The sequence below is a fragment of the Aulonocara stuartgranti genome (genome assembly GCF_965226115.1).
Source record: "Aulonocara stuartgranti genome assembly, chromosome: 11".
NCBI lineage: Eukaryota > Metazoa > Chordata > Actinopteri > Cichliformes > Cichlidae > Aulonocara > Aulonocara stuartgranti.
This window is the reverse complement of record NC_138947.1, coordinates 1,081,924-1,105,000: the sequence shown is the minus strand read 5'-3', so window position 1 is coordinate 1,105,000 and position 23,077 is coordinate 1,081,924. Positions and strand designations below refer to the sequence as shown.

Below are 23,077 nucleotides of genomic sequence, written 5' to 3'. Positions count from 1 at the left end.
GCAAAAAATGTTTGTATCGTCAGCAAAGAGAACCATTTTTAATACTTTGGACACTTTACAGATGTCGTTAATGTACAAGTTGAAGAATTTTGGACCCAAAACTGACCCTTGGGGTACACCACAAGCAATGTCCATACATAAGGAGCAACCACCATTTATTTTCACAAACTGCTTTCTGTCACTTAAATAACTCCGGACCCAATCTAAAACTACCCCTCTGACACCATAACGTTCCAGTTTTCTTATTAATATATCATGATCTATGGTGTCAAATGCCTTTGTCAAGTCTATGAATAACCCAGCCACATATTGCTTTTTGTCTATGGAATTTGTGATGTATTCTATTGAATCTAATAGTGCCGATGATGTTGATCTGCTTGATCTGAATCCGTACTGACTCTCAGTGAGTAGTTTATGTTTATCTATAAATTTTTCCAGTCTGTTTTTAAACAGTTTTTCAAGAACTTTTGAGAATTGAGGTAGTAAAGAGACAGGCCTGTAGTTTGTGAAATGGTGTTTGTTTCCAGATTTGTATAGAGGTATAACTTTTGCTATTTTCATTCTGTCTGGAAATCGACCAGTTTGAAATGATAAATTACAGATGTATGTAAATGGTTTTATAATAGCCTCAATGACTCTTTTAACCACTATCATATCAATATCATTACAATCCAAAGATTTGTGATTTTTGCATTTTTTGACAATTTCAAGAACTTCATTTTCATCAACGGCTGTGAGAAACATAGAATATGGATTTCTGTCAATCAGTGTATCGGGTTTTTCCTGTGCTTTCCCAGGATGAGTGATTGTTCTTGCTAAATTTGGTCCAGCAGTTACAAAGAATTCATTGAGACTATTTGGCTGTGAAAATGCAAACAAACAAGTCAAAAGTGGTTTTCTCACATTAAAAAGTGCTGAAAAAGCTGCTCCAGTGTTCAAAAGGAAAACATAAAAAGCATCTGCAAATACAGGATTTAGTTTCAGTCAGTTTCCAGCAACCTGAAACACAGAAGGCTCCCAATGAAGAGCTCTGTGTCTGTAGCTCCTCATCACATGTCAGTGTTCATGTGGTCTTAGATTAGAACCAGGCCCGCGTGGTTCTGTGGACGGTCTTGCAGTCCTCCCCTGCAACAGAAATGTAATTTCTGGTGAAATGCCTGTAAAACACGAGTAAAACACAAAAATCAAATGATACTTCAGCACTTTCATGTTTTTACTGCCTGGGACAAACACATGCATTTTAAATACTAACCATTCGCCCTGAAATCCGCTGCTATGGCACTGCATCAATATCCACACCAGCCGCCTGATTCACATCTTTGTCTTAGTGTTTACGTCTGAACTTAAAACGCACAAAGCAAAGTTGAAAACCAGCAGACGACTCTACAAACACGAACAGGTAGAAACGGAGGCTGCGTGCTCGTCGCTCAGGCTGCGGGCTCGGGTCGGCGTGCGCTCAGCTCTAACACCAGTCTGGGTTCTTGGCTAGCTTAGCGTTAGCATGCTGTCTGTGCAGACACTTGCAAAGACCAAAGCTGTGTTAGCAGCTTCTGTCCAATTTTACTGTCACACTCTTGTCCTGTTGTGCAATAAAAATAAAAGTAACGTCCACATCTCCGCTCTTCAAAAGCTGTATTGCTGTAGTGCTCCATTGTCTGCCTTCCAGTCGATTGCACAGGAAGAAAAATGTCACGGTGCGACCCAGTACCAAGACATTTTAGTTTTATTTTGTTGATTATTGTATTTTTACTCCATGTTTCCTGTTTTATTTTGAAGGAGTCTTGTGTTCTTTGTTCAATGTATTTAGTTTCACTTCCCCTGTCCTGTCATTAGGTTCATGTCAGTTTCCTGTTACTAACATAATCACTTCCTGGTTTTGAACCACCTTCAGCACAGAGACCGAATCAGCCCAGACTCCTGCTGCTGTCTCTGGCTGCACCGACCTGATGTTTGAGCCAGTTTATGTCCTCGGTGCATTAACAATACTCCGTAATTTATGTTGTTTGTTTTCAGTGGCGACTACCGATATCAGATTTTAGCCCCGGTGAGAATTCTGCGAAACCACAAATATTTTTAAGTAACAGAGCTTTGGTTGGTTTCCTAACTCTGAACAAAAAACATGCTGAGGGATTTTAGTTTTATGGAGTTCTCCTCTTTGGACCCTCACTGCCCTCTTTTCAGGCTCCATTAACATTCGTTCAGCTTTAGAGGCACTTTCAGTAAATTAAGCTAATGCGAGACGCCTCGTCAGAGCTGCCAGACACGAGGGGGGGATTTTTTTTATGATTATAACTCTGTGGGTAACACCAGTCTGCTGGTTAGCTAACGTGTGCTTACAATGCTTCCTTTGTGTTTGTATCACTGTTACAGCTGTGCATATTTTTATTTTCACATCTCCAAACTCTCAAATAAGAGGAGAAACATGCATAAAACGAATCCCAGGCGTTTGGGCTCTGAATATTCAGTTTTAAATCTGACCACACCTCGTCGCAGATGTCAGCTGGTCAGGGTAGAGTAGGTGGTCAAGTCTCTGGGCCACCTGCAAGGTGATGAGCCCACTAGGAATAGCCAGGCCTCGCCAGCTTTCAGAACAGAAGAAAAGGCTCGGATGAGGTGAAACAGTCGGGTTTCCTTCAGTTCAGAGTTTAAGATTCAGACACGAAGGACTGAGAGGCTGCAGGAAGAGCCGGAGAAAGGTCATTTGTGAGCAGAGATGGGCAGTAACGTGTTACTGTAATCCGATTACTTTTTTTGACTAACGAGTAAAGTAAGGGATTACTATTGCAAAAACGGTAATTAGATTACCGTTACTTTCCCGTAGGAACGCTGCGTTACTGCGTTACTAAAACCGTGATTTTTTGCGAGAATGTCTCATGACAGTGACGTAAGCGAGTGCGACGTTCGTGACAACAGCTGTGTGCAGATCAACAGTGGATCATATATCGAGTGTGGGAGAGAGTATGAGCGTGCAGCGTTTAAAGCGTGGAAGTACTGACCTTACTTTGAGTTTGATTCCATAAAAAGTGACAAAAACATTAGTGTCCGCTGTGCGTGGGAAGAAAACTTCTTTTTACAGCAAAAAAACCCCTAAACTTCCAACAAGCACCGAGTAGCTACGACGTGATGGGAAACTCACAGAGAAACTCGCGGATTCTTCCACTGACCGCGGCACACCTGCACCAGGGTAAACCTCCGCCTGCCCCACTCCTGCTTTACAGGTGAAAACAGAGCAACAGGACCGCTGAGTCTTTGACTTTATTTATTTTAGTAGTAGTATTTATTTATTGTCATTGTCAAGAACAATGAAATTGCGTTTGGGGCTTCCATACAACCCAAAAAAAAGAAGAAAATAATAAATACCCCTTAAAACCCAAGTGTACATATTTAACCCAGTGTGACTCCAATGCAATAAGACAATCCTTAGCAATAATGTTCGTAGAAATTCAGACAAAGACCTGAGAAACATGACAAAGTACAACAATGCAACCCATTCAATATTATTGTACTGTGAGATATGATATCAGATATGATAGTTATCTATTTAAGAAAGAGGGGGGGGGGGCAGGAGGGGGAAGAGAATAAAGATATGATGCACCAATGCAGACCAGTTCATTGCTATTAAGAAGTTGGATATGGTTATTGTCCGTGAGAGGGGGGCAGAGAGTTCAGGAGCCTCACAGCCTGTGGATACAGGCTGTTGGCCAGTCTGGATGTTCTGGCCTGTATAGACCTGTACCTTCTCCCTGAGGGCAGCAGATGGAAAAGGTGGCGCGCAGGGTGATGTTGGTCCCGCAGGATACTGTGCACCCTCCTCAGACAGCGAGTGGGGAAGATATTACTGATCTCTGGCAGACTTGTTCCAATAATTCTGCCAGCTTCTTTCACCACCCGCTGGAGTGCTTGCTGATCGGCCTTGGTGCAGCTGGGGAACCACACTAGAAATCCATACGTCAGAACGCTGCTGATGGCACAGTTGTAGAAGTTCAACATCAGAGATCTGGGAATGTGTGCGCTCCGCAGTCTCCTCAGGTAGTAGAGGCGCTGTTGGGCCTTCCGTACAACTGAGGTGATATGGTTGCCCCAGGACAGGTCCTCGGTCACAGTTACCCCCAAGAATTTAAAACTGCTCACCCTCTCCACCGCCTCACTGCCAATGAAGAGAGGCAGATGGTTGTTATGACCCCTCTTCCGGAAATCTACAATGATCTCCTTGGTCTTTTTGGTGTTTAAGACCAAGTTATTGTCGTGGCACCATGACTCTAGTTGTTGCACCTCTGTCCTATAGTTTGTCTCATCATTGTTGGATATAAGTCCGAGCACTGTAGTGTCATCTGCAAACTTAACAATGAGATTGGACGCGCAGGAGGAAATACAGTCATGGGTGAAGAGAGTGTATAGCAGAGGGCTCAGGACACACCCCTGAGGGGCACCGGTGTTGACCACAAGGGTGGAAGAGGTGTTCTTACCCACTCTGACACTCTGTCTACGGTTAGTGAGGAAGTCCACAATCCAGTTGCACAGAGAGGAGTTAAGTCCCACTTGGTGGAGTTTGGGACGGAGTTTGTATGGCCGGATGGTATTAAAAGCCGAGCTGTAGTCTACAAAGAGGAGCCGTGCATAGGTGTTCCTGTGTTCCAAGTGCTTCAGTAATGTGTGCAGCACTGTGGCGATCGCATCCTCGGTTGACCGGTTCTCCCTGTATGCAAACTGGTGCGAGTCCAGGGATGGTGGACTGTGTTTTACTTGCATCTATTTGAAAGACTGAGTGTAAACACAAAAAATATTTTATTTTATGAGCTGGAATGTGCAGAAAATAGGTTTAAATGTTAAACTAATTTCTTCCAGTCAGAGAATGTTGCAGATAATTAAATGTTTGCTTGATGCATGAAGTTAAAAGATTAAAACTAATAAAACAAGTTTTAAAAAGAGACTTTTCCATCTGATTACATTTTGTATGATGGATTATGCAGAAAAAGTAGAATTGGGCTGAAAGATCTATCACTTTATCACCTACTCAGGTTGTAAATCGTGTTTTTAAAAAGTAACTAAGTAACTAATTACTTTTGAAAATAAGTAATCAGTAAAGTAACGGGATTACTTTTTGCGGAAGTAATCAGTAATTAGTTACTGATTACTTTTTTCAATTAACTTGACCAACACTGTTTGTGAGTCAGAGCCACTTTAGTAAAAGCAGAGAGCTGACATGAGCTGACGAGGCGAATGAATAACAAATGCATGGCGCGTTTTTCTCCTCGGCTCTTTTTGAAGTGGTGAAATTTTCCCTTATAATTAAAATCTGATTTAGCAAACTGGTGCATCTGAGTTTGTACTTTAAAAACATCCTGAAGTTAACTGGTTGGATCCAGTTTGACGGACTGGTAAGAGAAATTGGCACAGATCTCAGATCTGCATTTCCAGTGAAAAGCAACAGAAGGGCTGGATTTGCTCTCATTGGTCAGAATAACCAGCCCCTGGAGTTTGTAGCCATGGAAACGCCGGCTTTCCCTGCGTGAACAAACACGCTGACAGGTTTCCATGCTGAGTGAAGAACCTGAACAAGGACTGAAACCAGATATGACAGATCTGTGCGACCCGGGAATCTAAACCTCTAATAACTGATGTAAACGTCAGTGGTAGAGATAAGATGAGCGGGCAGGGATTTGCATTTCAGATTGTTAAAAGAAAAAGATGTTGTGTCACACTGAAAATTGTTCCTTGGAACAGAAAAAAGACTCTTTGCTTTCCAACCAAACTTTGACTTTTTTAAATGTCTCAGAGTGTCGCCTGTCTGACCAGTTTAGCCTGACCAGTTTAGCCTGACCAGTTTAGCCTCCTCTATCAGAGTTAGAACAAGCACAAAATGATGAACGGTGGACTCGAAGGCTCGCACACTCGCATAGTTTTGAAGACGTTTCTTGGTCGGACCTGCCTGAAGTAATTTTTCTCACCACATGAGTTCAGAGAAAAACTGCAACGATTTCTTGGAAGTCCATATTTTTCTCGATTGTGCCTGTAAGTGTGTTAACGAGCTGCTGAGTGGCTGAAACATCTGGATCGTTTCACAGGTCTCCAAAGTCCTGAACAAATCCGTCACATCCATCTTTTAGCTGCCTCGGTGTTTCATTGTTCTATTCAAAGAGTGGGTTTAAAAACTGAGATGAGCCGGTGCAGTTTTCCATCATCAGTGCTTTTCCTCGAACCTCACAGAGTAGACGCATAAAGATTCGTCTGCTGGTGCTGAAGGTTTAAACTCCCATCAGCTGCTGAAAGCAGAGCTGAGGCTGCTTTCTGTCAGAGTTGCTCCAAACTTTGGTTTCTATACATCAGAATAACAAATTCCTGGGTTTAGATTATCCAGAGCACAAACATCTGGCTTTCAAACACTTCTTCAATCAGGGAGTGAAGTGCATCATCCCCCCACGGGCGCCCGGGGGTCCTGTGTGTTTGACAGAGACTTTACATCATGCAGCAGAGCTTCAAGCTGTGCATTCTTCACTCTAAACATTAAAACTGCAGTAACTCAGACTGTGCGCGTTTTTCTTTTTGAAAGTTTATGTCTTCTTCACGTAAACTTTCACGTCTTCTTCTCAGCCCACCCACCTGCTGGTTGGTGCAAATGTTCCCTGATGGAGACGTGCTTAAAAAAACCACATCAGATCATTGAACAGCCAAAAGTATGTGGACATCCTGTCTATGCTCCAGCTGTTCTCCTGCTCTGACGGCGTCTGCAGGGATTTCTTCCCACCAGCTTCACGTGTCTGACATCATTGAGTCCACTGATAATTTTCTTGGTTGCACTTTTACTTTGGAGGGCTGCTCAGGTATTGACCACCCAAGGATTAGTGACTCATTCTAGCCATTTTTCATTTTTATTCTTCTGTAAGAACATCACTGTTTGATTTACTACTGGTCCATCCCTTGGCTCTTACTTTGAAACTTCAGTCACTGCTTCCTGTTTCCCCACTGGCTCCCTTGGTGCTGTTCTGGTGCTCCTCAGCATCATTTCCTCTGGTAATTTCTCCTTCCACCTCCGCCATGTTGGCCTGCAGTTGGTGCTGCTCTGAAAGCACTGTAGTTTAAGAATATAATCCACCCACTGTTATCATCTCCAATGCCCTGTACCAACACAGAGCAGAGCAGCTATCTGAACGCTGCTCCAACAGAGGTCGATCATCTTGTTAATAATTTCACCTCCTCACTACGTACGACTCTGGATACTGTAGCTCCAGTGAAAACTAAGGTCTCTAATCAGAAGTACCTGACTCTGTGGTATAATTCTCAAACACGTAGCCTAAAGCAGATGACTCGTAAGCTGGAGAGGAAATGGCGTGTCACAAATTTAGAGGATCATCATTTAGCCTGGAGAAATAGTTTGCTGCTTTATAAGAAAGCCCTCCACAAAGCCAGAACATCTTACTATTCATCACTGATTGAAGTAAATAAGAACAACCCCAGGTTTCTCTTCAGCTCTGTAGCCAGGCTGACAAACAGTCAGAGCTCTGTTGAGCCAACCATCCCTTTAACGTTAACTAGTAATGACTTCATGAACTTCTTCACAAATAACATTTTTATCATTAGAGAAAAAATTACCAGTAATCATCCCACAGATGTAATATTATCTACAGCTACTCTTGTTATATCCCCGTGTCCAGTCAGTGTCTGTGTCTGCCTTGGTCCCACATCTCTGTTCCCTCTGTAGTGCCTGCATGTGAGTCTGTGTCTTTGTTCAGTCTGTGTTTTGTGTTTCCTGTTTTACTTTGAAGGTCTCTGTCTTATCTCAGTATGTTCAGATGACGCTTCCTTGTCTCGTCAGTTCTGATTTGCCCCAGCTGTGTTTCCCTCCCGTTACCCATTCCCTGATTGCTCCCTCTGTGTATTTAAGCCCTGTGTTTCTTTGTGTTTGTGTCGTGATCTACCATTTATTTTGCTGTGTGTTTTGTCAGTCTGCCGGTGTTAGTTTATTTTTGATGTTTTCCAGTTATGTTATGTTTGAGTTCAGCATTAAAGCTGTTTCGGTTTAAGTTTGTCTCTGGAGTCTGCACCTTGGGTCCTATTCCTGTCTGCACACAGCCGTCACTTAACAGTTTGATGGCAGATACTCCCTTCACCCTGGCCAAAAAGGCTAAAATGACCAAAGAAAAAGCTGAAAACAGCTGAACATGAGAGGTTTAGGACAAAGTTTGTGTTTTTTCCATTGTTTAAGCACTGCTTCCAACCAAGAGTGATGCCATATATGCCCTATAGCTGCAGAAAAGGCTAACATTGTTATCTTTTTACAAAAGTTTGTGTTCTCCATTCTTTAAGCACCGGCACCGTTTCAAAAGTACCGGTTTGGCACCGGTATCGGATAAAACCTAAACAATACCCATCCCTACTAATTAGTGTTAATTGGTCTTCCAGCTCTTCGTAATGCTCAAATTTATTTTTTCCAGCCTCTTATTGCTACTTGTCCCAACTTTTTGGGATTTGTTGACACCGTGAAATTTTGAATCAACATATTTTTCCTTTCAAATGTTTCTCGGATTGAACTTTTGATCTGTCATCTACGTGCCATCTCCACATCATTGCATTCAGTTTTTATTCACGATTTGTTTGGTGTCCCAACTTTTTTGGAATCCGGTTTGCAATAAATACTCACAAAGAAAACGGCGCCGTTACAACTTATGTCTAAAAATGTATCGTTTCATGCATCGGTTAAAACACTCGACTCCAGCTACACGACGCGCAGCTGGAAACACTTCACACAAGTCGAGCTGCCCGAGATTCACAGAATTTACAGAAAATGTTACATTTTTGTGATTTATATGGTTATCAGACGATAGATGTCTTATATCGGGGTATGAGATTTTGGTCATATCGCACAGCCCTAGGTGATGTAACGATAGCGTTTTAATAATGAACACAAGGACCGAGCACAGACTCAGACCACGAGAACCTAACATTCACAGAGAGGAGCAGGTGGGCGGGTCGAGTCTGGATTCAGTTGCGTCGCTTGAAAACTAGACGAGAAATAGAAGCTAAAGCGAGTCCGAAGCCACCACGTCCCGTAGCTGTATATATGAATAAATAATAATAATAATAATAATAATAATAATAAAATATATAAAATATACAGAGTTGAATATGTGCAAAACAAGTGGCATTTATATACAGTATGGAGTGCATAATGTTAAAGTTCCAGTAGTGAAGCTGAGGTGTCTATGACGTGTTCAGCAGTCTGATGGCCTGGTGGAAGAAGCTGTCTCTCAGTCTGCTGGTACGGGACCGGATGCTGCAGAACCTCCTTCCTGATGGAAGCAGTCTGAACAGTTTATGGCTGGGGTGACTGGAGTCCTTGATGATCCTCCCCGCTTTCCTCAGGCAGCGCTTCCTGTAGATGTCTTGGAGGGAGGGAAGCTCACCTCCAATTATCCGTTCAGAGCACCGCACTACTCTCTGGAGAGCTTTGCAGTTGTAGGCGGTGCTGTTGCCATACCAGGTGGTGATGCATCCAGTGAGGATGCTCTCAATGGCACAGCGATAGAAGGTCCTGAGGATGCGGGGGCTCATGCCGAATCTTTTCAGTCTCCTGAGAAAGAAGAGGCGCTGCTGCGCCTTCTTCACTGTTTTGTTTGTGTGTACTGACCACGTAAGATCCTCAGCCAGATGTACTCCAAGGAACCGGAAGCTGCTCACTCTCTCCACAGCAGCGCCGTTGATGGTGATGGGGGTGTGTACTTCTCTGCACCTCCGGAAGTCCACTATCAGCTCCTTTGTCTTTGCGACGTTGAGGGTGAGATGGTTGTCTTGACACCAGTGGGTCAGGGCGCTGACCTCCTCCCTGTAAGCCGTCTCATCACCGTTGGTGATAAGACCCACCACTGTAGTGTCGTCCGCAAACTTCACAATGATGTTGGAGCTGTTAGTGGCTGTGCAGTCGTAGGTGTAGAGTGAGTACAGGAGAGGGCTCAGTACACACCCCTGTGTGTACTGAGCCCTCTCCCTGTGTCTTCTGTTCAAAACAGAACTTCAAAGTGTTCTTGGTCCCTGAGAATTTCATGTGGACGCCTTGTTTCTAAAACATTTATTAGGGCTCCAAATGCTGTAAGAATCCGGTCTTTAGTGATGACGTGATGAGTCCTGCTTCCGCCCAAACGAATCTGCGTTTAATAAGGCTGTTGTGTTTTTAACATGTTTGAATGTTTTGTATGTATTTAATCTGAACAAGCCCCTAAAAACAGTGATCACTGTCGGCCTCTCTCGCTTTATTATCGCTCTTCATTTTAAAGCTCAGATTTGAAACCTCACGATGTAACTCCAGCCCAGCAGCAGTATATTAATGACTAACCTCGTATTGTGGATGGATTATCTCAGTTGTTCTCCTGACTGAAGTTTGGTCCGTTTACAGCATCCTGCCATGCGATTGCATTTGTCCCGAACCATCAAGTTAACTTTTATCAAGTGGAAAAAGGTTAGCGTTCATCCTCCAGCTTCACTGTGTTTATGCTAACATAGCTGTGTCGCTAGCGGCCACGTAGCACATCATTATATAGCAGCTAGCCCAACTTCAGTAACCCTACAAACGTCACTGCTGTTTATTTTTCTGTCTTCATTTATGTTTGAAGTGATAGCAGAGCTGTACGTTTGAATTTTTCATAAATCTCTCAGTCAGAGCATGCTATATCATGCTTAGGTGGAAGCTAGCGAGCTAACTTCCTGCTAACTGTGTTAAACTTCATAAATCCTGTTTTCATGGATGCCTGGATGTTAAACTTAATCTTTACACCTGATAAAGCAGCAACGCTGATCATTTTATTGAAGATGAAAGAATTTAGACAGTTTTTAACTCTCAGTGATGCTGCAGTGTTCGTTTGACTTTGAGACCTGCAGCAGAGTTTGGGCCCAGGCACAGCTAATGATGTCAGACTTAAAGACTGGATAGGGCAGAGTAAGAAGCTCAGAGAAGCCAGCAGTTAGAAACTCTTCGGCACGACTCTGAGATTTTAAGCTAAAGGTTTTAAGCTAAAAGCGCACAGATGCTTCAGTGTGACCAGAAAATCCTTTTGATTCACAAGTCAAACATGTAAATCCACCTCTAATGAGGAAGATGACGGGAGGAGCCGGAGGAGGTGCCACCTTTCCTCCTCCACCCCCCCGCCATCGCCCCTCTCCTCCTCTAAAAGCAGCCCTGAGCTGCAGCTCTGGATCAGCTGTGTTTGGTTGCAGAGGTGCTGATGCTGCTGCAGTAGAGCTGTAAGTGGGTTCACGTCTTTTTCTCTTTAATCTTGCAGTCAAAGAAAATATGCAGATTTTTCTGAGTCAATTTGGGAAGTTTGGAATTTCCTGTTGTGTCAGAGAGGAAATGATTGCATGCGCAGTTTACCGTCTGTCTCCTCCTGAAATATCACCTGATGATGTCTGATCACAGGTCAGTTTTGTGTGATTCCAGCTGTGATGTTGTGAAAGCAGCTGCTTGTCTGCTGAGACTTTTAGTGGAGCTCAAACTACAGACTGAGCTGCAGCAGCTCACGGTGTGTCAGAGCAGACGGGCATTAACGCTTCAGCCCAAAAAGACGAGCGTGGTTCTTACCTTGGCACGCCTGTGCAGCCGCCTCTTCAGATTGGGATTCATTGAGAATGTGCTGCCTGATGAATGTTGCTTGGATGGACTGACACTGCTGACTCAGATCACTGGAGCAGCAGCTATTTATAGTTTGTAGATTCAGATGACTATTGAGCATGTTTTCAGATCTGCCCATATCTGTCATATTATAATTCAGATCGGTACATTTACATATTTTTGTATCTATAAAAAGGAAGCTGACACTTTCGAGACTTTATCAAAGGTGTGAGCATCACAGCGAGGCCTTTGTGTCAAAGTAGCTGAAGATAAAACAGAAAAACATGAAGGTGATTTTCCTGTTCTGGGATTTTATAAAAATATTCTGCAGTAGATCAAAAACGAAAGAAAACCATTAATCAACACATGAACATCACCTCTGACGTTACAGCGGTTTTATTAGAGACACGGCTGAGCGTTTTGCATTTTGCATTTTGCATAATTTTAAAAAGTTTAAATTTGTTCAGTATTTAACGGCAGAAATGAGGTTTTCTTTTTGGAAGTAAGTAAAAGGAAAAAAAAACAGCGGCCGACAGCCTGTAAGCAACGGTAGACTGGTGCGTAACAAGCAAGCGAATAATGCAGAAAACAGAGAGAGAGAGGGGGAGGGGGAGGGAGAGAGAGAGAGGGAGAGAGAGAGAGGGAGGGAGAGAGAGAGGGAGGGAGAGGGAGCTGTGCATCGCGGTGGAAGCAAAACAGTGAAAGAGTGAATCATGATGATGTTTATGTGAAGCGTAGTTTGGATCTTCTTTTGCTGCTGGTTCGGTCAATGTTGTTTGGAGAGACATCAAACTAACAGCTTTAGAATCAGCGCATAAAGGACGTGAACACAAAGCGCCGACAGATCAGAGTCAGCGAGCTGTCGGCTTCCAGCCCCGACCGTGAGAAAGTCACATCTCACTGATTCTGATCCGCGGGTCGCGCTGTGTGTTTACGTCTTTGTGTTCCTGCTCTCATTTACTGTTTTAGCTGTTTGGTGGTTCTTGAAATTTTGTGAGGTTCAACCTGAGATTCTGGCGTTTTGGGCAAAATAAATTTATATTAAAAAAATCGATTCAGAATTTTAATGAATCGATTTTACGTTATCCAAGCCAGAATCGATTTTTAATCAATAAATCGATTATCAAAACCCAGCCCTAATGCTGAGGTGCAATTCAGCCATTTGATTCATGTTACAGCAGCTCATGAGTGAATGAACACAGTGCAGTAAAAGTACATTTTTCCAAACATTTAATCAAATTAACCTGAGTAGGGTTGCAACGTCAGCATGCAGTCAGGTTCTACAGAGTCTTGCTACTGATTTTATTCAGGCGCGTCGCAGCAAGCACATGTGGCCCTGAGGACTGAACTTTGACCCCTGGCGTAGAGAATTAAGACGTGCTGTTTTACCTCAGCGGGCTTTTGTGGTGACTGCGTGTGATGGTGTTTGTTGATGAGCTACAGAGATGCAGCCTGTGTGTTCTTATGTTCATCAGCTCATGTGTAAAAACTCATTCTGCCTACGAAGGAGTACCAGGGCCATATTTAAAAAAGAATATTTAAATAATCTCCAAAGGCTGATTCTGTTCATCTGGACGCAGCGTTTTGTGGGAGAAACGTTTCGTCATCATCCAGGTGACGTCTTCAGTCTCAGCTGACTGCAGGTCTCAATCTTATAAACATACATTTGCATAATGACTGAAACAGCCCACTGAGGAACAATGGGCTGGGAGGCAGTTCCTTCATCATGATTATGTAAATGTGCATAATTTCCACTGAAAATGCTCCGTCCAGATGAACAGAATCAACTTTTGGAGAGTTACTTACCTGGATGACTAAGCATGCATCGAGAAATGTTTAAATAATGTTATTACTTTCTTATACTTTTGCTTTTTATTTGCTTTAGCATTTAATCAAAGTTTATATTTCATGAAAAAGGTTGAAACTGGATTTTAGATCTCTAATCTCACTCCTTTTCTCCAGAATCTGTTGTTAATATTAATTTTAAGAATAAAGTCAAAATATTATATTTACTTTTCTTTCTCGACATTTTGCTACAGTACGTTTGCGCGAGCTTGCATTTGCAGAATGAATGAGGTTTGACTTCTCGTCTTTTTATTTATTATTTATTTTTGAAATTCTTCAGTATTTCATAGAATTGATTAACGATTCTGATTTGAGTGTTTTAGAATGATTAAAAATCAAAGAAATATTTCTAACTGGCAGAATATAAAAATGTTGGTTCTTGTGTTGTCTGTGTTATAACTAACTCATCTTTGCATTTCAGATTATTCTCTGACTCGAGCGAACCTTTTTTATTTGCCCTAAACACCAAAAAAAACTTTAACCAGTGCTCGGTAACGCCTGACATAGGAGGTCAGGTGGACAGGCCTCAGCATGGTAAAGGTTAAAGTTCATAACAGTAGAATTAGAAAACTAGAGAAGATTTCTCAGGGTGGCATGGAAACCAAAGCCATTTCTTTTACACCTACTGTTACGTCCTGTAATGTGCATTGTACATATATGGTTACAATACATCAAAGCAGTAAGTATAGAGCTTTGGAACTGACGTATCGGCACAATGTATTGTGGGAGCGTGGCACCATATTTCTGGCGTGAGCTGGAAGGAAGGTTGTTAGAAACATGCTTAAAAGCAGCTCAAAAGAAAAAGGACGGTACAGGGACAGATTGTGTCCAGATGCAAAGAGACGGTATTTGCCAAAAATATCGAGCACTGGAAATGTGGACCCGTATGAAGTACAGCCGTGGAGTAGAAACCCTGAAGACCAACCGCTAGTCACCCAGCCTGATATATTTTCTTATCTTGTCTGTGGAGTCAGCGCGTACAAGGTGAACCAGTTTCACAATTATAAACCTCTGGAGGGACACATCCACGTTTGTTGAATAAAGAAACACATTTTTCAAATTACATAATATCACCCACCACTAACACTACTCGGTTTAATGTATCTTTTGAAAAATTGCCGGTATTTACAGCACAAGACTTTTAAGAGTATTTAACAAGAGCAAGTTTCATTTGTGCCTGGTTTTACTACCAGACTGTTCAGCAGACACAGCAAACCTTCACCATCTTACCCAGGAGGGTCCCCTCTTCACCCTCACATGGAAGAAGTAATCTGATTGGCATGGTGGTACGTTTGAAGCAGGGATTTCAGAGTGCCCGTGTGTAGCGCTGGAAACCAGTCACGATGTGTTTCATCCATTTCATTGGCAAGTTTTTCTGCAATAATGCCAAATAGCAACTCTATAAATAGAACATAGTTCTGCAAAATCACTCATTAGGATGTTTGTTCTAATTTGTTATGACCCCAGATCCCATCGCAAATAAAACTACCCTCATGATGCTTCCAGGTGGGGAAACAATGAAAAGATAAACTATTTTCAAGCTTATTCTCCTGCCGGTTGTGCGTCTGACGTTACGACCACACAGCAAGTACGTGTTAACCGTGTGCTTTCTCTCCTCTTTCGCTAGCGCTTTGTTTGGCCCAGAAATATGGCGCCTCAACCAAAAATCCTGGTCACACCCCCTCCCGTGACATCACGCTCCAAAGCCTATACATCGGTCATGTGATTTGGAGGCGCCGGCATTAACAGCAATAACCTTCATTCCATTTCCAGACTGGAACAATAAACCTCGTGTGTGAAATCTGGAAATGCCCACGGTGTTGATTCAAATGCGCTCTGGGACAACCACAAGCATCGGCTGTTACTCACATAAAGATGTAAAGTTGGTCCCGAGCTACAGGAGGAACCATTTCATTGGTGGAGGGGTGGGGGGAGGGGCTCACTATGTAATATGTTCTGTTTTAGAGTTCACATTAACTGTTAATTGTAGCTAGGCTCAAAGTGTTAATGCTAGCTTATTATTATTTTAGGGAGGCACATGCCAGCCCATGCTAGCCCTGTAGATCCGCCCGTGGGCAGAGTCACAGGAGAACGTTCGCTCCAAAAACGTGCACGGCAGCACGGCTTAGGTTTGCAAAGCTTCATCTGGACAAACGACTAGACTTCGTGAAATGAACTGATTAAAAAATAAAGTCACGTCATTATGCGTGAAAGCAAGTTCACGTAATTTATAATGTCTACAATGTTGTTGGCACTCTTTCCGTCTTGTTGCTGGTGTAGGAGGAGAGAACTACGTGAGCGGTCCCAACATGACGGGGAGGGCAGGTCTTCTCTTCAGCCTCATCACGGCGGCACTCTTCTGTGGCGTCGCTGCTCAGACAGTCAGAGGTCGGTACTTGAACGCAGCATGCCGGGCTGTGTCTTTGAAACCTGAGTTTAGATACAGGATAATCCAGGTGCTCATGTGCTTTTGTACATTTCATGTGATTGCTTTCAAAGACAAACTGTTAACTATCAGGGGCACGGTGTTGCTTCCAGACTAAAAAGTCTATTTTATCCTTTCTAAAGGAATTGAGACACCAATTTAATTCATTTTTCTGCTGATATATTTCTGTTTACTCCATTAAAGTGTGATATTTTTCCGTTTTTCACAATGGTATAGCATCCAATAGTAAGCAGCAAAAAACCAAAAACAAATCATGACTATTTGATTCCTCGGTGAGCTCATAGCGTGTGCCGTAGAGGGTTAGTGGGATTAATAGTAGAGAACAGGAGACAGAACATTTGTTTCATGAGTTCATCACAATTAATGGAGCTTAGTTGTGTTAAGGTTCAAAATATTGGGGATGGACACCAGAGGAAAAACCCACAATAACAACACTGGTCCGGTCGGGTTGAGTCAAACGATGATTTAATGATCACACACGTGGGAGATGGACACTGTATGCAGACAGTCTCAGATCTCATCTCAAAAAACACATCACCATAGTTTTATGAAATCAGGGTATTAGACGCCCCCTCATGCGTAGTGACAGGTGTAATACAATCAATGTTGACAATTTTATTTAACACAAAGAATAACATTGTCTCCTTCCCGAGGGCAGACGCTAACTGCCCCCGTCTCCTGGAACCGTCTGTACCCTGCTAAGACACAACATGGCAGCTACAAGGACTCTTTCATTTATTAAGACCATCAGTGTGTATTGCTCTAAATCAAGTATATAATATTAAATGAATATTGCTGGATCAGCTACTTCTACTTAAAACATATTAAAACATGACTAAGCACAAAATCACCAAGAATAACATCTTATAAGTGCTGTGTAAGCGCGTGCGGCCTTCCAAGCTCAAAGCCTTTGCCCTCCATAGATCAGCCAGACTCGCGCTGGCTGTAGCTTTTAACCTTTAATTACCTTGAGCACAACTCTAGAATAAGCAACAAACTGCAATGTGTATGGAATGATCATGGTTACATCTGCAATGGAAAATCATGTTATTATTCTGGTACCTGTAAGAAAAGATCAAACTAAAGTTATCACCATCACTGTAATGCAAAGAATAATGTAAGATCAAAAACTTCAATTCATGCTTAATGCAAAGCTGGTTATATATAGGGTTGCAAAGGGGCGGAAAATTTCCGGTAAATTTCCGAAAAGTTTCCGGTAAATTTCCATGGTAAGTTAAGCTTGGGAATTTTGGAAATATTCCATATTGGAAACTGTCCATGGAAATAATGGGAATTATGGAAATTAATGGGAATTTAGGAGAACTAACTGGGAATATATTATTTCCAAGCATAAATATAAACAGAAATCATAAGAAAACCTCCATGCAAAATGTTTTCAACAGATATTTAAACAGATTTATTTGTAAGTACAGTAGAATAGAACACGTTTCAATAACTTGTTTCATGGATGAATAAAAACAGAAATGTTGAGTTCAATATTACCATCCCCTAACCCCGCTCATTCAAAAATGCCCCCTGTCCAAAAATCTCCACAAAGTCCCATTCAAAAGGTTAAATGAAAAATGCCACTTATCCTCCAAAACGCCCCATTAAACATGCAAATCTTCCTTCAAGCAATCCTCTTTTCTCATTTTTGCTCAGTCAATAGACTCTTCCTGGACCTCATCATCATCCAACAACATGTCCACTTCCTCAGCATCCAACTCTGAGTCTTCCTCTTCAGTGTCACTTTCCAGCCTTGTTGAGGATGGCTCTGTGTCAGGCTCAAAGAGCCGTAGGTTTGCCCGAATGCCGACCAGCTTTTCCACTCTCACATTTGTGAGCCTGTTGCGAACCTTTGTGTGGGTGTTCCCAAACAGTGACCAGTTGCGCTCGGAGGCGGCTGATGATGGTGGGATTTGGAGGAGGATGGAGGCTACAGGTGCAAGGGCCTCAGATTCACATAGTCCCTTCCACCAGGTGGCTGCAGATATGTGCTGGCATGACTGCCATATTCCATCCCCTTTCCAAAGGCCTTGCTTTGTTCGATACTTTGCCAAACTGCCTAGAAGTTTGCCTTTATCGAGACCCAGGTGGTCAGACATGGCTGTAATGACCGCATAGGCACCGTTGATCTCTTCCCCGGAAAGTATGCCCTTGTCATATTTGGGGTCCAGCATGTATGCTGCTGCATGCACTGGCTTCATGCAGAACTCCCTCCGCTGTTCCAATGACTTGACCACAGCCGTTTCCTCTGCTTTCAGTAGTAGGGAAGTGGGCAGAATTGTCTGGATTTCTTCTTTGAGTTCTGCAAAAAGGCACTGGACATCTGACAAGATGGCACCATCCCCATCTATCTTCGCTATTGCTGCTGCAATAGGTTTGAGGATTTTCTGACTGCTAGATACTCTTTCCCAGAACACATCATCCAAGATGACCTTCTTGATGTCACTGTCGATGCCTACAGACTGGGATATGGCCATCTCTTGCAGAGACTCCTTTCCCTCCAGAAGGCTGTCAAACATGATAACAACACCACCCCATCGCGTTATGCTGGGAAGCTTCAGTGTAGTACTCTTGTTCTTTTCCTTTTGCTTTGACAGAAATGTAGCGGAAGTTACTTGTTTGCCTTTAACATATTTCAGAACTTGCTTCACTCTCTTATTCAGAGTGTCCATTGTTTTTAGTGCCATTATGTCTTTTAGGAGAAGGTTTAGTGTATGGGCTGCACAGCCAATAGTAGTTATATGAGGGTAGGTCTCCTCCACATGTGCCCAGGCAACCTTCATGTTGGCTGCATTGTCAGTGACCAGTGCAAAAACTTTATCTGGTCCAAGGTCATTGATGATCACTTTTAGCTCATCTGCAATGTATTGGCCTGTGTGTCCGTTTTCCTTTGTGTCTACACTCTTGTAGAACACAGGCTGAGGAGTGGTGATTATGTAGTTAATAATTCCTTGTCCCCTGATATTGGACCATCCATCAGTGATGACTGAAATACAGTCAGCTTGGTCAATGGTCTGTTTCACCTTTGCTTGAACTCGACTGAACTCTTCCAGTAGATGAGTAGACAATGCATGTCTGGTTGGGGGAATGTATGCTGGTCGGAGAACATTCAAAAATCTCTTCCAGTACACATTGGATGTCAGCATCAGGGGTGAGCCAGTTGCATAGATTGCACGAGCGAAACACTCATCTGCGTTTTTCTGGCTAGTGTCATCCATAAAATCAAAGAATCCTCTGATGCCAGAGGGACCAGGAGCTGATGAGTGGGTATCTGACTCTGATACAGCTGAAACAGATTCATTTTCCCCTTGAGTGGAACTCCTGGCTGCTGCATGTGTTGGGCCTTGAGGAATTTTTTTGCACTTTGCAATGTGCTGCTGCATTTTTGTGGCATTCTTCACGTACGTCTTATCACAATACTTACACATATATACAGATTTCCCTTGTACATTAGCTGGTGTAAAATGTCTCCACACATCAGATAGCGCACGTGGCATTTTTCTGTAAAATAAAACAAGAGCTTGTAAAAATGCTAATGCAATGCAAGAGATCGTAATAATACAATTGCAATATGATAATAAACAGATATAAATAGTAAGGCTAGCTAAACAACTGGAATGATCTTCAAAACAAAACAACCAAATGAGGAAGCTAGCATCTTCTTTATGTTATACTAGCTATGGCTTATTTAGCATCTAACAGATGCTAGCATTTTATTTAGCATCTAACAGATGCTAGCATTTTATTTAGCATCTGATTAGATGCTAGCATTTTATTTAGCATCTTATCAGATGCTAGCATTTTATTTAGCATCTTATCAGATTGCTATCTACCAGATTAATACATTTTATGTGATATTCACAATTTAAACATTTAATGAATATATTTTCCCATAATATCATCAAAACTTACCTCACTTGTTAAGTCCACAGGCTCAAATGTGTGCCTTTAATACTCTTTGTCCTTCAGGCTCAAAAGTGTGGTCCATGTGTACATGTGATGGAGGCATGCACAGTGCCAGTAGGTGGTCTCAATAGCCATGCAGCAAGCTTGTGCTCTGTACATGTGATTAAGGAATGGCATGGATATTCAAGTGTATTTGAATTGCATTTGTTTGTTTTTGTCAATATTATGCTAAAATATACTTTGCTCAACTATATTTAAGTTCCCTAAGAAGAGCCAACCTTCAATTTTGAAAATTCCCGTTTATTCCCATAAATTCCCGTTAATTCCCGTTTATTCCCATAAATTCCCGTTAATTCCCGTTTATTCCCATAAATTCCCGTTAATTCCCATGGAAAGATTCCATCTTTGAAAATTCCGGGAATTTTGCAACCCTAGTTATATACTTCTAATGAACTAATAATGCCATATTAAAATATTAAATGATAATGAGAAAAACCTCCCCTCCTTATTCTACAGTTGATAATGTTATTCTGGGACTGTGTGTCATCTCCCTGTAATACTTGTGTATGAACACTGATTTTCTTTTGCTGCTATCCAGAGTGTGAAAACGTCACCGTCGGTGACATCGTCTTCCTAGTTGATGGCTCGTCCAGCATCAATGATAAAAGCTTTCAGGAGATCCGCACATTTCTCCGCAAAACCATCCAGGGCTTTGAAATCGACCCCGACAAGGTTCAGATCGGTTTGGTGCAGTACAGCGATGATCCTTATCCAGAGTTCCAGCTGACGGATCACAGGGACAAGAATTCCCTGCTGGCTGCAGTGCAAAACCTTGCCCACCGAGGAGGCGGCACAAAAACCGGAAAAGCCATAGACTTCCTCCGGACGGAGTACTTCACCAAAGAGGCCGGCAGCCGAGCCGAGCGCCGTGTGCCTCAGATTGCTGTGGTCATCACAGATGGCAAATCAACAGATGACGTATTGGAACCTGCCAGGAGACTGAGGCAGCACGGTGTCATCGTGTTCGCCATCGGGGTCGGAGAATTCAGCAGGACACAGCTTATAACCATCGCTAACTGGCCCTCGGAGCGCTTCGTCCTCACCACTGTCAGCTACCAGAAGCTCCAGGACCAGACCAACAACCTGCTGAAAACGGTCTGTCTCAGTCTGGAGGATCAGACGCTAGGTAAAGAAAGCTGATTGGTTGATACAGTGATCTCTTTATTGCACGATTAATTATATCTAAGAAGCACCTGAATACAGTTTTGACACAAGAATCAACAGAAAGCTGAAAATGCACATTTTGCTTGGTCCATCCTCAGCTGTGCCTCTGAGCACTGTGAGGTGGTGTCATGGTCCTGGGTCTGTTGACCCAGTGTTTTGTGTTCACTTGCGTTTTTCGTCATTTGGTGTTATTATTTATGTTTTAGGTTCCTTGTGTTTATTCTATAGAACCTAGGTTGTTCTGTTTAACCTTTTAGATTCCCCTCGTGTCTTGACTCCTGTGTCTCCTTCTGTGTATATTCATTTAGTTGTATGAGTGCTTGCGCCGTGTTTCTCCTTGTTTGATTTTGTCATGTTTTCCTATGTTCCCCAGCTCGTCTTGTCCTCTCTCTCTCGTGCTCCTCTGTGCTCTCTCGCCCCTCCAGTCTGCGTCTCTGTGTGCTTCCCGTTTTACATTGATGGTCTCCTGTCGCTGTACGTCATGCTCTGTTCGCTCTTCCCCGGTCTTGTTATGAATATTGGTCTCAGCTGTGTTCCCCGTGTGCTCCCACGTCCCTCGCTGTCTTCTGTGTAATTATGTCAGCGTCTCCCTCAGTTCCATGTCACATCCTCCCTCATGGTTGTGTGCCTCTCCCTGTTTTCCTGGGTCTAGTATTAGTAGAATTTCCCAGTTTAGTTTTGTATTGCCTTTTTCCGTTCAGAAAATAAAGTTATATTTTGAGTTCACGTCCTCTCTTCCGAGAGTTCGCATTTGGGTCCTCTCCAGCCTGCGCACAGCCAGTTCATGACAGGTAGTAGATCACATGAGCGCTAGGCTTGTTGTATACTGAACATGAACTTGTACTAAAACACTTTTGCTTCTGTCTTCCTCAGCTTTGGTCGACAGGTTTGCAGATGTTTTCTTCCTGGTGGACAGTGGAATAGCTTCCAATCAGTTTACCCTGTTTAGAAATGAGCTTTCCAGACTGTTGAATCGACTGGAAGTTGGAGCGTCTGGTTACCGTGTCGGCTTGGCCCAGTACGGTCAGGACGTCAAAGTTGACTTTCGTCTCAACACTTATCAAACCAAGCAGCAGATCGTGACCGCTGCTCGACGTTTCCGACTGCGTTCACAAACAGGCCAACCACAAAATCTTGGACAAGCTCTGTCCTACGCTAAAGAGAACTTCTTCACTGCTGAGGCAGGAGGCCGCGCACAACAGGGAACCCCACAGTATTTGGTTGTAGTGGCTGGAAAAGACTCGGATGATCCTGTGTTTTGGTCTGCTGAAAATCTGAAAGACGAGGGGGTAATTATTGTGGGGATGGACGCAGGTGCGACAAAGGCTGCTCTGTACCGCTTTGCCAGCCCTGGCTATATCTTTGATTCTTCAAGAGTAACTCTGCTGATTGACCTGCTCACGGCCCGGAGAGTGGAGACTGTCACTGAAGGTGAGAAAGCCGCCATCAGTTCATCATCATCATCATCAGTAACTACACAGCAGTGTTTCTGAAGCAGCTATAAATGCAACGATGGTTTATTATAAGTAAGCCAGAGTTTTCCAGAGGAAGCAGTCAGATCATCCCAACTAACGATGCAGAAAGTCTCCACACAATCATCTGAGGGTTTTTTTTTCAACGTACCTTTGCTCTTTTAAAACGAAATAGCCGTTCACTGTAGTTTAAGACCCGTTACTATCAACTGTGATCCAGGTGTACAAAAACCTGGATCTGGAACATGTCAGCCTAGCCTTTTCACTCGCATGTCACAGTAGACCATAAAAAGACTCAATGAAGGAAGGAAATCCACCATTTCTGTTCTTTTATTCATGAGGCTAACATTTTAATATTTTGCTTAGGTTTTATGCTTTGTTTGGTGAGTGAAACTCAATCATGCCTGAAATCTGCCTGCAGCATTATCAGGATTCAACGTTATTATCATTACACAGGAAAACGAAGCACAGTTTGCATCTAATCAGAAATGCAAAAGCAGTAAGTGCAATAGGAGCAGATTATATACAGATATGTGTAGGATAAAAGATGGAAATAGTTATGACAGATTTGAGGTAAAC

At 42.8% G+C, this 23,077-nt stretch overlaps 1 protein-coding gene across 6 annotated transcripts in view; it reads left to right on the top strand.

Moving 5' to 3' along the window:
* LOC309716945 (collagen alpha-6(VI) chain-like) overlaps positions 1-23,077 on the top strand; it is an 83,776-nt gene that overhangs the window by 21,278 nt on the left and 39,421 nt on the right. For 5 of the 6 annotated variants that reach the window (XM_082551080.1, XM_082551083.1, XM_082551082.1 and 2 more), the window contains 3 exons: positions 15,725-15,832; positions 20,401-20,988; positions 21,900-22,457. In XM_082551080.1, coding sequence (XP_082407206.1) covers positions 15,754-15,832; positions 20,401-20,988; positions 21,900-22,457 — 1,225 coding nt within the window. In that variant the 5' untranslated portion in view covers positions 15,725-15,753. Of the gene's footprint in view, positions 1-15,543; positions 15,574-15,724; positions 15,833-20,400; positions 20,989-21,899; positions 22,458-23,077 lie in introns of those variants that run through there. The other variant, XM_082551081.1, reaches the window with a different exon arrangement.